At 47.8% G+C, this 15,936-nt stretch overlaps 1 protein-coding gene across 4 annotated transcripts in view; it reads left to right on the top strand.

Annotated features, from left to right (window-relative positions):
• Positions 1–15,936, top strand: part of NDST1 (N-deacetylase and N-sulfotransferase 1) — an 88,072-nt gene that overhangs the window by 63,122 nt on the left and 9,014 nt on the right. For all 4 annotated transcript variants that reach the window (XM_070374636.1, XM_070374637.1, XM_070374638.1 and 1 more), the window contains 7 exons: positions 88–270; positions 4,106–4,202; positions 5,447–5,570; positions 7,720–7,894; positions 12,821–12,991; positions 13,612–13,721; positions 15,086–15,188. In XM_070374636.1, the coding sequence (XP_070230737.1) occupies positions 88–270; positions 4,106–4,202; positions 5,447–5,570; positions 7,720–7,894; positions 12,821–12,991; positions 13,612–13,721; positions 15,086–15,188 (963 nt within the window). The remainder of the gene's footprint in view (positions 1–87; positions 271–4,105; positions 4,203–5,446; positions 5,571–7,719; positions 7,895–12,820; positions 12,992–13,611; positions 13,722–15,085; positions 15,189–15,936) is intronic.

Here is a 15,936-nt window from a genome sequence, read left to right on the forward strand (position 1 = left end):
GCCAGCGGGTCAGAAGTGGGGGTGAAGGTAGTGAAGGAGGCTCAGAGGCTGACAGCCCATGCCTCCCATCTTCCCTCCCTGGAGCAGATCAGCATCTTCATGACACACCTGTCCAACTACGGGAATGACCGCCTGGGCCTGTACACCTTCAAGCACCTGGTGCGCTTCCTGCACTCCTGGACCAACCTCCGGCTGCAGACACTGCCCCCGGTGCAGCTGGCCCAGAAGTACTTCCAGATCTTCTCCGAGGAGAAGGACCCGCTCTGGCAGGTGAGTGGGGCTGGTGGTCTGGATGCCTCGCTGCAGGGAGGGAAGGCCCACCACCCACAGGCCTGCACTCCAGGCACAGGCTCAGGGACTCAGTCCTCAGGCCCTCATACTCCGGTACACTTGCTCACCAGGTGTATGTTTGCTCACCAGGGGTACACTTGCTCACCCGGTGTACACTTGCTCACCGGCTGTACACTTGCTCACCAGCGGGGGCGCTGTCACTTGTTCTTGTGCACGTGAGACCTCCCATGCAGAACCTATGTGAATGCACACTCATACACAGCCTGTGAAAAACAGCATCATAGAACTTCTCACTCCAGCAGGCTCTGAGCCTGGGAAAGGAAAAGTCAGAGAGCTTAAGGGACAGTCCTTCAGGAAGTCTGCCCCAGTTGTTCAGTTGCTTAGTCGTGTCCAACTCTTTGTAACCCCATGGACTGTGGCACACCAGGCTTCCCTGTCCTTCGCTGTCTCCTGGAGTTTGCTCAAACTCATGTCCACTGAGTCAGTGGATGATGCCTTCCAACCATCTCATCCTCTGTCGCCCCCTTCTCCTCCTGCCCTCAATCTTTCCCACCATCAGGGTCTTTTCTGATGAATCTGCTCTTTGCATCAGGTGGCCAAAGTATTTGAACTTCAGCATCAGTCATTCCAATGAATATTCAGGGTGATTTCCTTTAGGATTGACTGGTTTGATCTCCTTGCAGTCCAAGGGACTCTGAAGAGTCTTTTCTAGCACCACAGTTCGAAAGCATCACTTCTTTGGCCCTCAGCCTTCTTTATGATCCAGCTGTCACATTCGCTCATGACTACTGGAAAAACCATAGCTTTGACTGTATGGACCTTTGTTGGCAAAGTGATATCTCTGTCTTTTAACACACTGTTAGGTTTGTCACGACTTCTCCCAAGGAGCAAGCGTCTTAATTTCATGGCTGCAGTCACCATCCACAGTGATTTTAGAGCCCAAGAAAATAAAGTCTGTTTTCCATTTTTTTCCCCTATCTATTTGCCATGAAGTGATGGGACTGGATGCCTTGATCATAATTTTTTGAATGTTGAGTTTTAAGTCAGCTTTTTCACTCTCCTCTTTTACCTTCATCAAGAGGCTTTTTAGTGCCTCTTTGCTTTCTGCCATTAGGGTGGTGTCATCTGCATATCCCAGCAATCTTAATTCCAGCTTATGCTTCATCCAGCCCAGCATTTTGCATGATATACTCTGCATGTAAGTTAAATAAGCAGGGTGACAATATACAGCCTTGACATACTCCTTTCCCAATTTTGAATCAGTCTGTTGTTTCATGTCCAGTTCTAACTGTTGCTTCTTGACCTGCATACAGGTTTCTCGGGAGGCAGGTTAGGTGGTCTGGTATTTCCATCTCTTTAAGAATTTTCCACAGTTTGTTGTGTTCCATACAGTCAAAGGCTTTAGTGTAGTCAATAAAGCAGAAGTAGATGTTTTTCTGGTTTTTCCTTTTCTTTTTCTATGATCAACAAATGTTGGTAGTATGATCTCTGGTTCCTCTCCTTTTCTAAATCCAGCTTGTACATCTGGAAGTTCTTCATTCACGTACTGTTGAAGCCTAGCTTGAAGGATTTTGAGCATTGCATTGCTAGCATTTGAAATGAATGCAATTGTGTAGGAGTTTGAACATTGTTTGGCATTGTGCTTCTTTGAGATTGGAATGGAAACCAACCTTTTCCAGTCCTGTGGCCCCTGCCGAGTTTTCCAAATTTGCTGGCATTTTGAGTGCAGGACTTTAACAGCATCATCTTTTAGGATTTGAAATAGCTCAGCTGGAATTCCAAGACTTCCACTTGCTTTGTTTATAGTAATGCTTCCTGAGGCCCACTTGACTTCACACTCCAGGATGTCTGGCTCTACATGAGTGATCACACCGTTGTGGTTATTGGGTCATTAAGATCTTATTTGTACAGTTCTGTGTATTCTTGCCACCTCTTCTTAATATCTTTTGCTTCTATTAGGTCCATACCATTTCTATCCTTTATTGTGTCCATCTTTGCATGAAATGTTCCCTTGATATCTCTAATTTTCTTGAAGAGATCTCTAGTCTTTCCCATTCTATTGCTTTCCTCTATTTCTTTGCATTGTTCACTTAAGGCTTTCTTATCTCTCCTTTCTATTCTTTGAAACTCTGCATTCAGGTGGGTGTATCTTTCCTTTTCTCCTTTGCCTTTCCCTACTCTTCTTTTCTCAGCTATTTATAAGGCATCCTCAGACAACCATTTTGCCTTTTTGCATTTCTTTTTTTCTTGGGGATGGTTTTGATCACTCTCTCCTGTACCATGTTACAAACCTCTATCCATAGTTCTTCAGGCACTCTGTCAGATTTAATCCCTTAAATCTATTTGTCACTTCCACTGTATAATCATAAGGGATTTGATTTAGGTTATATCTGAATGGCCTAGTGGTTTTCCCTACTTCTTCAACTTAAATCTGAATTTGGCAATAAGGAGTTCATGATCTGAGCCACAGTTAGCTCCTGGTCTTGTTTTTGCTGCTTGTATAGAACGTCTCCATCTTTGGCTGCAAAGAATATAATCAGTCTGATTTTGGTATTGACTTTCTGGTGATGTCCATGTGTAGAGTTGTCTCTTGTGTCGTTGGCAGAGGTTGTTGGCTATGACCAGTGTGTTGTCTTGGCAAAACTCTGTTAGCCTTTGCCCTGCTTCATTTTGTACTCCAAGGCCAAACTTGCCTGTTACTTAAGGTGTCTCTTGACTTCCTACGTTTACATTCCACTTCCCAGTGATGAAAAGGACATCTTTTTTTGGTGTTCTAAAAGATCTTGTAGGTCTTCATAGAACTGTTCAAGTTCATCTTCTTCAGCACTAGTGGTTGGGGCATAGGCTTGGATTACTGTGATGCTGAGTGGTTTGCCTTGGAAACGAACCGAGATCTTTCTGTTGTTTTTGAGACTGCACCTAAGTACTGCATTTTAGACTCTTTCTTTGACTATGAGGGCTACTCCATTTCTTCTAAGGGATTCTTGCCCACAGTAGTAGATATAATAGTCATCTGAATTAAATTCGCCCATTCCCATCACTTTAGTTCACTGACTAAGATGTTGATGTTCACTCTTGCCATATCCTGTTTGACCATGTGCAATTTACCTTGATTCATGGACCTAATGTTCCAGGTTCCTGTGCAATGTTGTTCTTTATTGCATCAGACTTCAATTTCACCACCAGACACTTCTGCAACTGAGCATCATCTCCACTTTGGCTGTCTACCCCAGTGGGGATTGTCAAAAACTAGGAGCAGAAGCTTGAATTGATGGTCTCACAGTTCAGATCAGGAGTCTATAACCTAGCTTTTAAGTCAGTATGGCCTGTGGTCTGTTTTTGTAAATAAAGTTTTATTGGGACATGGCCATGCTCATTCTTGTACATACTGTCTGTGACTACTGTCAAGCTCCAATAGCAGAGTTGAGTGGTTGTGACAGACCGGATAGTACCCAAGCCTAAAATATTTAATAAACATTTATTTTTTAGTATAGAAATACTTCATAGAAAAAGTTTTCTGACCTCTTGCTGAACTTTTAAATTCAACAGTAGGAGCCTGTGAGCTCCTGTTATGTGCCAAGTGCTGGGGTGAGCATTTTTTAAGGCTTTGTCTGGGAGCAGGAGACTGACCAGAAATCGTTGCTGCCTACCAGTAGCTCAGTGTCCTGAGGGGGGGATGTGACAAGGACATGTGCAGTTACACTTGTCACTCAGGGCTGTGAGAGCCACACATCCATGTGCAGCGGGAGTCTGGAATCCATTCACTGAGTCCATTCTTCCGCCTGCCCTGACGTCTCTTCCACTGTCATTTTAGGATCCCTGCGAAGACAAACGCCATAAGGACATCTGGTCCAAGGAGAAGACTTGTGACCGCTTCCCAAAGCTCCTCATCATCGGCCCCCAGAAAACAGGCAGGTCTCTCCACTCTTGACCAGCTTCCCCTACTGTCTTGACGGCTTCCCCTACTGTCCCATCCACAGAATTCTGGAGACCATCATGCCCTGGTCCCACTCCCCAGTAATCTACACGCTGTTTCCCAGGAAGTGGGACCGAAGCTGGGGTGACCATGAGTTGCCCATCACTGTGGAGGTGGGAAGGGTAGAGGTTGGGCATTAAATTCTCCTGTTGTGAACCACAGCCTCAGGGAGCTCTCTTGGTGTCCTCTTGGGAGTTTCTGAGTCCAAGCAGAGAAGCCCAGATCAGATGCTCTGCAAGACTGAGCAGTGCCTGGCAAAACTGGGTCAGGGCAGAGAGACTGTGACAAGTTAGTCATGTCTGCAGTGGTGACATGCACATCTTTGGTATGGATGGCTGTTCCCACGTTACAGAAAAAACACTCGAGGCTCACAGAACTTGTCACTTTCTCTAACACATTTACTTAGGAGATGGTATATCCAGGTCTGGAACTCTGGTCTCTGTGCCCCCAAAATATATACTGTGAACCACCGAACTCTGTAGTCTCTTCTCTTCTGAAACCTCTCATTAGAGCATGTTAATTGTAGATCCGTGTAGGAAAGGAATGGACTCTCTAAAGGGAGGGGGTCAGCCCTGTACTGTCGAATGGGGAGGGAGTGTGAGTGAAGGAAGGGTACTCAAAGAGGAGGCATCTGGGCCAGATTTCTTAGCCCTTCAGGAATTTCACACCAGCAGACTGGCGAGTCTGGAACTCCCTTGTCCTTGAGTTCCTCCCAAGTGCCAGAGAGGACCAAGGCCCAGGGCTTGAAGGAGCCAGCAGAAACCATCTTCTTCTGGGGTTTTGAGGGGACCGTAATCAAGTGGATGTGAATGCCACAGTACAGTGCTGAGAAGGATTCTGAGGCCAAGTCTTTGTGATGAAGAGTGCTGTGGTGGGCTAGTGATGTCTGCAGTGGTCTGAGGCCAAGTCTTCGTGATGAAGAGTGCTGTGGTGGGCTAGTGATGTCTGCAGTGGGTTCAAGAGTTGGGGTGCCCACCTGCAAGCTCTGTATTTGCCTGTCCTGAGTTTATTATGTTTCCCTCATGGTAGAGATGAGGAAACTAAACCCAGAGAAGAGAAGGGACTTTTCCAGTGTCTCCCAGTGAGTAACGGAGAGCCAGGACCAGAACTCAGGATTTCAGACTCTGTCTTTTCGCTGGGGGCCTGGGCCCAGGTCTCACCCGCCTTCCTTCCCTGCAGGCACCACTGCCCTCTATCTGTTCCTGGGCATGCACCCCGACCTCAGCAGCAACTACCCCAGCTCTGAGACCTTTGAGGAGATCCAGTTTTTTAACGGCCACAACTATCACAAAGGCATCGACTGGTGAGTGGGTCTTTCTGTCAGCAGTGGGACAGGACGGCCGCCATGGAGGCTGCCAAGGAGCAGGTCTGCTGAGGCCACAGCAGGAAGCAGCTGGCTCTTGCTCACACGCAGCCAGTTCCTGTAAACAGGGACAAAGTCCAGTGACCCTTGAGTCATGATGTTGGAGCCTGCACACAGATGGGACACTTGATGAGGAAGCCCTTTGCCCCTTTATATTATTGCCTGGACTCAGGGAATACTAGAAGTTAGAATCCATCCCCTTCCTTGCCTTCACGAGTCCGAGAAGAGAAGAGGGACACGCCTGAGGCCCTGAGAGCTGAGGACAGAGCAGGGGTTAAAATCCAGGTGTTCTGACCGGAAAGCTGGCCCTTTCCACTGTGTGTGACTTTCCACTGTGTGTGAGCAGGAGGCATTCTTGTGAGCCCTTCAGAGGTGGCTCGTTAAGTCTTCAGGGAGTCTCCTGGGAACGTGGCTGGAGTTGCAGATTCCTACCAGAAGCTGTCCCCAGAGGCTACCACAGGGTGTGGGTGCTAGGGGGATGCTTTCACACCGTGTTTCTTATGTTTACCTCTCTCTTATTTGTCTTTTCTAACCTTATACATGTATTACTCTTGTTTATTATTTTTATGTCTGTGGTTTACCTGAGTAGAGACCTCATGGGCGTTATTCTGTTTGTTTTCTGGTACTTCTCTGTGTATTTCCATCAGCTTATTTCTGTTTCTATCGTTCAGTCTTCTGTCAGGCAATCTAGCTGTCTTTTTCTCTCTCCGATACTGCCACAATCTCTTATCTAAAATCCCCTGTAACCAGATGCATGATTGGAAGTCACCTCTTTCTGGATTTAGAGAGACATAATATATTTAACAGCACCTTCACCAAGGTCTGGGGCAGCACCCATTAGCAAGTTTATTAATATATATGTAGCAAAATATGTGAACATTTATGCCAAGTAAGATTCTTAAGTCAGGGTTTGCTGCCAGATGGCTTTGCTACAAGCTTAGCAAAAAAGCTTCTTTCTCAGAGCTTTCTCTCTTTAGGTACAACCAACAATGAATTGTGAACATAAAGGTGCTGTTTTGTAAAGAAATTTTGGAAATGTGAGAGAACTAACAGTTCCTCAGCTCCACTCCAAATATTTTGTTTGTAGGGGTACAGAAATCCCCTAGGCCCCCAGGTAACTCTGAATTCTGATAAATGGGTCCCTGGGACCACCCAGGAGAAACCTCGCCTCACAGGGTGGAGTAGGGCTCCTATGCCCTTGACTAAGACGGGCTCTGTGGGCTTTGATTCCCAGAAAGTGCTGAAGCTGTAGCTCCGTCTTGCATGAGTAGGTGCCCCTGGGAGGGTCTGGAGTGTTTATTTTGTTTTCTGCTGCTGCTGCTACAGCTGCTAAGTCGCTTCAGTCGTGTCCGACTCTTAGTGACCTCATGGACTGCAGCCTACCAGGCTCCTCCATCCATGGGATTTTTCAGGCAAGAGTACTGGACTGTTTTCTGAGGGGCCCTCAACCTAGAGGTGATCTCAGAGGACTGGTGTGGACAGTCACTCTGGGCGGGATGTGGGAGGTTCATCTGGGAAGCTGTGAGGTTCACCCATATGAGGCAGGCAGAGTTGGGGGGCACAGATGGTAGGCAGTCAGTTGCCTCCCCTCCTTGTCTGCTGGTCTACAGTAACAGCTTAGAAAGTACCATCAGGTCAGGAAGGAAACCCTGCAGCCTGGAGGCAGCAGAGGGCGTTCTTCCCCTCAGTGCTGGGGTTCCCGGGTCAGAAGCGTCCCCGCTCGCCCCCTAGTGGCAGTAAGGGTTAGGACCCTGTCAGTTTCACTCCGGGAGCATCCCATTTAAGAAGAGAAGACACAACCCCTTCCCATGCGTACACACCTGCCCCCCCCCCGCCCCACCCGCCACATACATCTTCAGATCCTCTTGATCCCAAGTCTCCCCGAAAAAGGAGCTGATTCATAAGATGGAGTCTGCCAAGTGGCCACACTATGTCTCAGATCCTGGCAAGTAAGTCCTTGTCAGACTGAGAGCAGTGTGCCTGCTTGCTTTCTCACGTTCCACGCCCAGTGAGCCTGGCCCTCCCGGCTGCGTTCCTCAGGCCCCTCCTGAATCTTGCCTGTGAGCCCTCTTCTGTGGGCTTCCTGCAGGTACATGGAATTCTTCCCTATCCCCTCCAACACCACCTCCGACTTCTACTTTGAGAAAAGCGCCAACTACTTTGATTCGGAAGTGGCTCCCCGGCGGGCAGCTGCCCTGTTACCCAAGGCCAAGGTCCTGACCATCCTCATCAACCCAGCGGACCGAGCCTACTCCTGGTACCAGGTGAGCTGGGTGGGGCCCTGGGCAGTGGCACAGGCTGTGTCTACCACTCAGCCACTAATAAACATCAGCAAACATTTATCCTGTGTCGTCTTTGCGCTCGCCCTCAGCTGGGCTCCTGCAGTGCACTGGTGGGTAAGAACAGGGTCCCCTCCACTGTGCGTCCAGCCCAGAGGAGCAGCCGGGCAGAAATCCACGCTGAGTCCCAGCCAGGTTACCTGCTCCCCCTCCCAGCTTCATCTGGGGACCTGCTCTGACTCTGATTCTCCAAGTAGAGGTGGAGGCTGGTTTTGTCTTGCTGAAGCCAGGATTTGGTGAATAGTGATCTGGGCTTCATGCTATCTGTGGCCTCCTCACTGGGCTCTGGGTGGGGGTGGGAATTCAAAGAAGGACAGAACACAGGACCTGCCATCCCTAGTGGAGGATGCAAACGCCTGATCAGCTAAGGAAGTTACCTGGACTGTGGTTTGTGTGAGGGAACGCAACTTCTAGTTTCTACTTGACTGTGTAAGAACTAGAATTTTCTTTAATATCAATGACCTGACTGAATTTTTTCTGAGCACTTTTCCACTGGGCTTATAGGAAAGCTTAGGCTCAGGGCTTTTGGGGGGTTTCCTCCCCTACCTTCCAGTCTTGCTGGAATTATGCTTATGCGAGGGTGGGGGGCTTCCTGCTCTAGAGCTGGTCCTACTGTAGGCCTGGCCACACTCTGAGCTTCCTTTCTGGGGCTTCGTTGTGACCACAGGCTGGTAGGAGTCCGGGTGCAGATCCCCCCACAGACCTCTCCCCCTCCTCTCCCTCCCAAGCCTGGTTACCCTCCTCATCTGGTATACAACCCCACTCTTCCTCTCACTTCTCTAGGACTTTCTGTCTATACCCCAATATTCTCCTTTCCTCTGGGCTTTGATCCTGGGGGAACGGAAGCCATTTCTCTTGCGTGCCCTGCCGCCCCCTACCCTGTGCCCCAGCAGAGACTGACCATCTGTATTTATGGGGGGAGGAAGGAGGAAGGAGGAAGGAGAGGGAGGCAGAGGGAAAGCAGCCCTGGGTGGAGGCATCCGGGTTCTGTCCTAATGCACCTCCTCCTCCAGAGGGCGGAGATGTCTCCTCTCACAGACAGAAGACCAAGGTTCATCAAGCCGGGTGACTAGCTCAAGTTCATGTGCTGGCGTTTTGAACCCAGCTCCTCCAGGTCTAAGCCCCTGTTCTTTCTTCTGTCTGTGGCTGAGGCGGGATAAGGAGAAGGGGGGCTGATTCCTCCCAGGACGGTCCAGGGAGGGGCTGGAAGGAAGGGAAGGGTGATGGCCTGCCTCAGAGGGGAAATCAGGAGGAGGGGGGCTGTCCCCCCCACCCCTGGCCCAGGCTGTGTGTGATGCTCAGTGAGGGTGTGGGGGCTCCTGAGGGTCATCCCTGGTGAGCAGGCTCGTGATCTCTGGACTTTGGCTCTCTGCAGATGCTGACTGCCCGGGGCGTTATTTCAGGTGCTTCAAACCTGGTGTTTTCCCCTTTCCAGTTCTTCCCCAGTCCTTCTGTTTCAGTCTGCTTGGGCTGCCACAGCAAATATTATAGATTGGATGGCTTAAACAGCAGCATTTTTTTCTCACAGTCCTGGAGCCTAGAAATCTTAAGTCCAAGACTGAGGTACCAGTCGATCTGGTTCCTGGTGAGAGCTCCCTTCCTGGCTTTTAGACAGCCACTGTCTCACTGTACCCTCATGGCAAACCACCTCTGTGGTGTCTCTTCTTACCAGGGCACCAATCCTATCACAGGGGCTCCACCCGCCTGACTGCATTAAGGCTTAGAGCAGACATTTGTATCTGCCTGGTGTGCGAACATATAGCTTTATTTTTATTGTGAATGATTTTACTTATTTTTATGAATGATTACCTTTATTATCTTTATATATGACAGCTGATTCTAGTTTTCTGTCTGTGAAGGCAGTATTGAGTTTTATTTTGAAATACATTTACGTGAATAAGATGTGTCCACATTAAGAAAATTCTGTTGATTTGGCATGCACAGATGGACATGGCAGAGACCACAGAGATGGTGCAGAGTGACCAGCATTTGGAAGCCCTGACCTACTCTGACTCCCATCTTGCAAAGATGGGGAAACTAGGGCTCCAGGGTCTGTGACTTCCCTGAGGTCAAAGGGTAATGACAGGTAGAGCCAGATCTTGAGCCCAGGCCTCCTGGTTCCAGTTCAGTGTCTTCTGGCCACCTCCTAGTTCAGATCAGATCAGATTGGTCGCTCAGTTGTGTCCAACTCTTTGCGACCCCATGAATTGCAGCACGCCAGGCCTCCCTGTCCATCACCAACTCCCGGAGTTCACTCAGACTCACGTCCATCAAGTCAGTGATGCCATCCAGCCATCTCGTCCTCTGTCGTCTCCTTCTCCTCTTGCCCCCAATCCTTCCCAGCATCAGAGTCTTTTCCAATGAGTCAACTCTTCGCGTGAGGTGGCCAAAATACTGGAGTTTCAGCTTTAGTATCATTCCTTCCAAAGAAATCCCAGGGCTGATCTCCTTCAGAATGGACTGGTTGGATCTCCTTGCAGTCCAAGGGACTCTCAAGAGTCTTCTTCAACACCACAGTTCAAAAGCATCAATTCTTTGGCGCTCAGCCTTCTTCACAGACCTCACATCCTTCTTCACAACTTCTTCACAACTTCACAGCCTTCTTCACAACTCTCACATCCATACATGACAACAGGGAAAACCATAGCCTTGACTAGACGAACCTTTGTTGGCAAAGTAATGTCTCTGCTTTTGAATATGCTATCTAAGTTGGTCATAACTTTCCTTCCAAGGAGTAAGCGTCTTTTAATTTCATGGCTGCAGTCACCATCTGCAGTGATTTTGGAGCCCCCCAAAATAAAGTCTGACACTGTTTCCACTGTTTCCCCATCTATTTCCTATGAAGTGATGGGACCGGATGCCATGATCTTCGTTTTCTGAATGTTGAGCTTTAAGCCAACTTTTTCACTCTCCACTTTCACTTTCATCAAGAGGCTTTTTAGTTCCTCTTCACTTTCTGCCATAAGGGTGGTGTCATCTGCATATCTGAGGTTATTGATATTTCTCCCAGCAATCTTGATTCCAGCTTGTGTTTCTTCCAGTCCAGCGTTTCTCATGATGTACTCTGCATATAAGTTAAATAAGCGGGGTGACAATATACAGCCTTGACGTACTTCTTTTCCTATTTGGAACCAGTCTGTTGTTCATGTCCAGTTCTAACTGTTGCTTCCTGACCTGCATATAAATTTCTCAAGAGTCAGATCAGGTGGTCTGGTATTCCCATCTCTTTCAGAATTTTCCACAGTTTATTGTGATCCACACAGTCAAAGGCTTTGGCATAGTCAATAAAGCAGAAATAGATGCTTTTCTGGAACTCTCTTGCTTTTTCCATGATCCAGCGGATGTTGGCAATTTGATCTCTGGTTCCTCTGCCTTTTCTAAAACCAGCTTGAACATCAGGAAGTTCACGATTCACATATTGCTGAAGCCTGGCTTGGAGAATTTTGAGCATTACTTTACTAGCATGTGCTGCTGCTGCTGCTAAGTCGCTTCAGTCATGTCTGACTCTGTGCGACCCCATAGACGGCAGCCCACCAGGCTCCCCTGTCCCTGGGATTCTCCAGGCAAGAACACTGGAGTGGGTTGCCATTTCCTTCTAGTGCAATTGTGCGGTAGTTTGAGCATTCTTTGCCACTGCCTTTCTTTGGGATTGGAATGAAAACTGACCTTTTCCAGTCCTGTGGCTACTGCTGAGTTTTCCAAATTTGCTGGCATATTAAGTGCAACACTTTCACAGCATCATCTTTCAGGATTTGGAATAGCTCAACTGGAATTCCATCACCTCCACTAGCTTTGTTCGTAGTGATGCTTTCTAAGGCCCACTTGACTTCACATTCCAGGATGTCTGGCTCTAGGTGAGTGATCACACCATCGTGATTATCTGGGTCGTGAAGATCTTTTTTGTACAGTTCTTCTGTGTATTCTTGCCATCTCTTCTTAATATCTTCTGCTTCTGTTAGGTCCATACCATTTCTGTCCTTTATCAAGCCCATCTTTGCATGAAATGTTCCTTTGGTATCTCTGATTTTCTTGAAGAGATCCCTAGTCTTTCCCATTCTGTTGTTTTCCTCTATTTCTTTGATCGCTGAAGAAGGCTTTCTTATCTCTCCTTTCTATTCTTTGGAACTCTGCATTCAGATGTTTATATCTTTCCTTTTCTCCTTTGCTTTTCGCTTCTCTTCTTTTCACAGCTATTTGTAAGGCCTCCCCAGACAGCCATTTTGCTTTTTTGCATTTCTTTTCCATGGGGATGGTCTTGATCCCTGTCTCCTGTACAATGTCACGAACCTCAGTCCATAGTTCATCAGGCACTCTATCTATCAGATCTAGTCCCTTAAATCTATTTCTCACTTCCACTGTATAATCATAAGGGATTTGATTTAGGTCATACCTGAATGGTCTAGTGGTTTTCCCTACTTTCTTCAATTTAAGTCTGAATTTGGCAATAAGGAGATCATGATCTGAGCCACAGTCAGCTCCTGGTCTTGTTTTTGCTGACTGTATAGAGCTTCTCCATCTTTGGCTGCAAAGAATATAATCAATCTGATTTCGGTGTTGACCATCTGGTGATGTCCATGTGTAGAGTCTTCTCTTGTGTTGTTGGAAGAGGGTGTTTGCTATGACCAGTGCATTTTCTTGGCAAAACTCTATTAGTCTTCGCCCTGCTTCATTCCGTATTCCAAGGCCAAATTTGCCTGTTACTCCAGGTGTTTCTTGACGTCCTACTTTTGCATTCCAGTCCCCTCTAATGAAACGTAGGAAGTCCAGAAACCTCCTAGTTACTGCCCCACAAAAGCCTGTCCCTTTGGTGCCTCTGTGTGACACACTGACCCTGTCTCGGCTTGTCTGCAGCACCAGCGAGCCCACGATGACCCGGTAGCCCTGAAGTACACGTTCCATGAGGTGATCACTGCTGGGCCCGATGCATCCTTGAAACTGCGCACCCTCCAGAACCGCTGCCTGGTGCCTGGCTGGTACGCCACCCACATCGAGCGCTGGCTCAGCGCCTTTCACACCAACCAGGTAGGCCTATCCGTGACCCTCGGAAGGGCAGCCATAGCACTGACTTGGGGCAGTTAGCTGAGGACCTCAAGATCTCTTTTACCAGTGACAGGGCCAGAAATGTGGTTGTTGGACACTTAGGTCTTTGGGATCTTCAAAGGTTTCAGTCTTGTTTATCCCAATCCCTTGTCCCATCACAGCAGGCTCTGTAACCTTAAGGGGACCCAGAAAGCCCTGGGATAGGCCCTGGGAGGGAGGGAGAGCCCAGTTGGAGAGGTAAACGGCCAGGTTGCTAAGGCATTTTAGGAAACCCTTGGAGGGTTTAGGCAGGAGAGTGACATGTAGTGCAGAAACTTGGAGAGAGGCGGGGGGTGTCATAGGGGCAGGAGGGAAGGCAGAGTCTTGGTGATGGATTAAATGCTGGGAGAGGACGCATCAGTCAGAAGAAGCTGGCAGAAGGCAGGGAGAAAGACTGCCCAGCACTGAGGCACAGGGACTCCTCCTGTCCGAGGAGGAGGAGGAAGCACTCTACAGAGCGTAGGGGCCCCAGCCCATAACCATGGCTGCTGAAGACTGGGGGCCTGTTGGCCCCTGGAGTGAAAACAGATTCAGATCACACTCTCCTTTTTCTTTTTTTCCAGATTCTAGTCTTGGATGGCAAACTGCTGCGAACAGAACCTGCCAAAGTGATGGACACAGTGCAAAAGTTCCTTGGGGTGACAAACACCATTGACTACCACAAAACGTTGGCGTGAGTGTTATCTTGGCCTTTCAGCAGGGGGATGTCCTAAACAGGCACATGGGCCCAAAAGCCAGAGGCTGGAATGATTAGGAGAGAGACACAGATTAGAGTCAGCAAGTATGAGGAAGTATGCGTGGCCTTGAAGGCAGTTTAGCAGAAAAGTTAATATGACTTGTCATATAAACAAAGGTATTGACTCAAGAAAAAGGGAGGTGATGACTCTGTTCTCTTCTGGTAGTCCTTCCCCTAGGGTGTTCTTTTCAATCTGGACTGAACATTTTCAGAGTGTTTAAGTTAGACCAGCAATGAGCAACTCTAATACCCTTAAGGGTTTCTCAGCATTAGTTTATGACTTAAATATAATTTAAGGGAAAAGATACTATAAATATTGTCAACAGTTAATAATTTTCATCACTTAAAACCCCATCCAAGGACACTGAGGATGCCCTCCCAAGATGAATAAGTGCCCGCCTGTGTTGAGGGACTCAGGGCTGAGGAGAGGCTGTCTTCGAGGGTGAATCACAGGTGATGCACACAGCTGGATGAGGCAGTCTCAGGAGGAGAATAAAGTCTCCTTCCCCAGCTACCTTCTTCGGAAAGCCCTGCAGCAAGAATATCCCCATCTCCCTACTTTGGAGGATGAAGGTAGAAAAGGAAAGTCAGTCCTCTGCTCTGAGGGTAGAGAGGAGCAGCAGCTAAGGGCATAGCTGTGGCAGCAGAGATGCCTGGGTGAGGATTCTGGACCCATTACTTCTTTAACTGTGGGACTTTGAACTTGTGTCTTAGTTCCTTCAAGCCTCACTTTCCTCCTCTATAGGTTGGGGGTACAGATAATAATAATTCCTACCTCCCGAGGGTCACTATCTTGTGGAGCTCTTGGCTCAGTGCCCAGCATGTACTAATCTCAGTAAATGACAGCTGCCCTCAGCATCACCATGCCTACCCTGTGACCCATTCAGAAACCCCCATCTCGCTTTCCTGCCAGAAGGAAACTGTTCTCCTGCTGTTCTCATGCCCAAGAATCTCCAGATAGTTGCTGATCTGGGACTGAATTCTGATGTCATTATGCCTCCCCTCCCAGTAACAGCACCTTCTCTCCCCAAAATACCCTGGAAAGCCCAGCATGACTTCAGATTCTGAAGGCAGCCTTGCTTTGTCAGTTCTGGAGTTTACTAAACAACAGCAACTTTACAGTGATACACATGCTTAAACACAATTATAGATAGAGCATTTCTTGATAAAGATTGAATTTATTAAAAAGCAAAAGAACCCCTACTAAACGTTCTTCTCCTACTGGGTCTGGCCCCTGAGTTGGAGAGTGCCAGGAGGGTTTCCAGGCTGAGGAACGATGAAGCCTTTCCCCACCCCCACAGGTTTGATCCAAAGAAAGGATTCTGGTGCCAGCTGCTCGAAGGAGGAAAAACCAAGTGTCTAGGCAAGAGCAAGGGCCGGAAGTACCCGGAGATGGACTTGGATGTAAGTAGCAGACATGCCGCCTGTGGCAGGGGAGTAAATGATGGGGGTCCCGTACTGGAGAGAAGCTTCTCTTTACCTGACACCCAGCGCTCAATGCATTGCCTTGACATTTCTTGGATAGCATTCTTAGGAGGAAACATGGGCTAGGATTTAGCGACTCAGAGTTGATTTAGTCAGAGTATTTCCTTTCGCAAGGGCTGAATGCTATGGGGCTTTGAGAATGAATCAGACATGTTCTTTGCCTTCAGGGAGCTCCTAGTCTAGGAGGAAAATGAGTCACACATGCAAATAAGTAGAATACAAGGCAAAAAGTGCTTTGTGTAATTAGGTATGCACGTGTGTGATGGCACTTCAGAACAAGGACGTGCCATGTGAAGCTGGACGGGTAAAGGCTTCTCACATGAGGTGGGGGCTGACTCTGGAGTTGGGCCTGGAAGGATGGAGTAGCATTTGGACCTATGGCATGGATGGATGAGGCATTCTTGTAGGAGAGGACATCCTTTATGGTATAAATGAATGGTAAAACATACATAACTGTGACTGTGGTTATGTTTCCGAGTTTTTTCATTACCCCTTGCTCATTTTTTAAAAATCCAAGTGTAGTTGATTTACAATATTGTATGTTTCAGGTACACAGCAAAGTGATTCAGTGTTTATATATATACATATATATATATATATAAATTTTCAGATTATTTTCCCTTGTAGGTTATTACAAGATATTGAATATTGTTCCCTATGTTATGCA

This window comes from Bos mutus, chromosome 7 (assembly GCF_027580195.1).
Source record: "Bos mutus isolate GX-2022 chromosome 7, NWIPB_WYAK_1.1, whole genome shotgun sequence".
Classification (NCBI taxonomy): Eukaryota; Metazoa; Chordata; class Mammalia; order Artiodactyla; family Bovidae; genus Bos; species Bos mutus.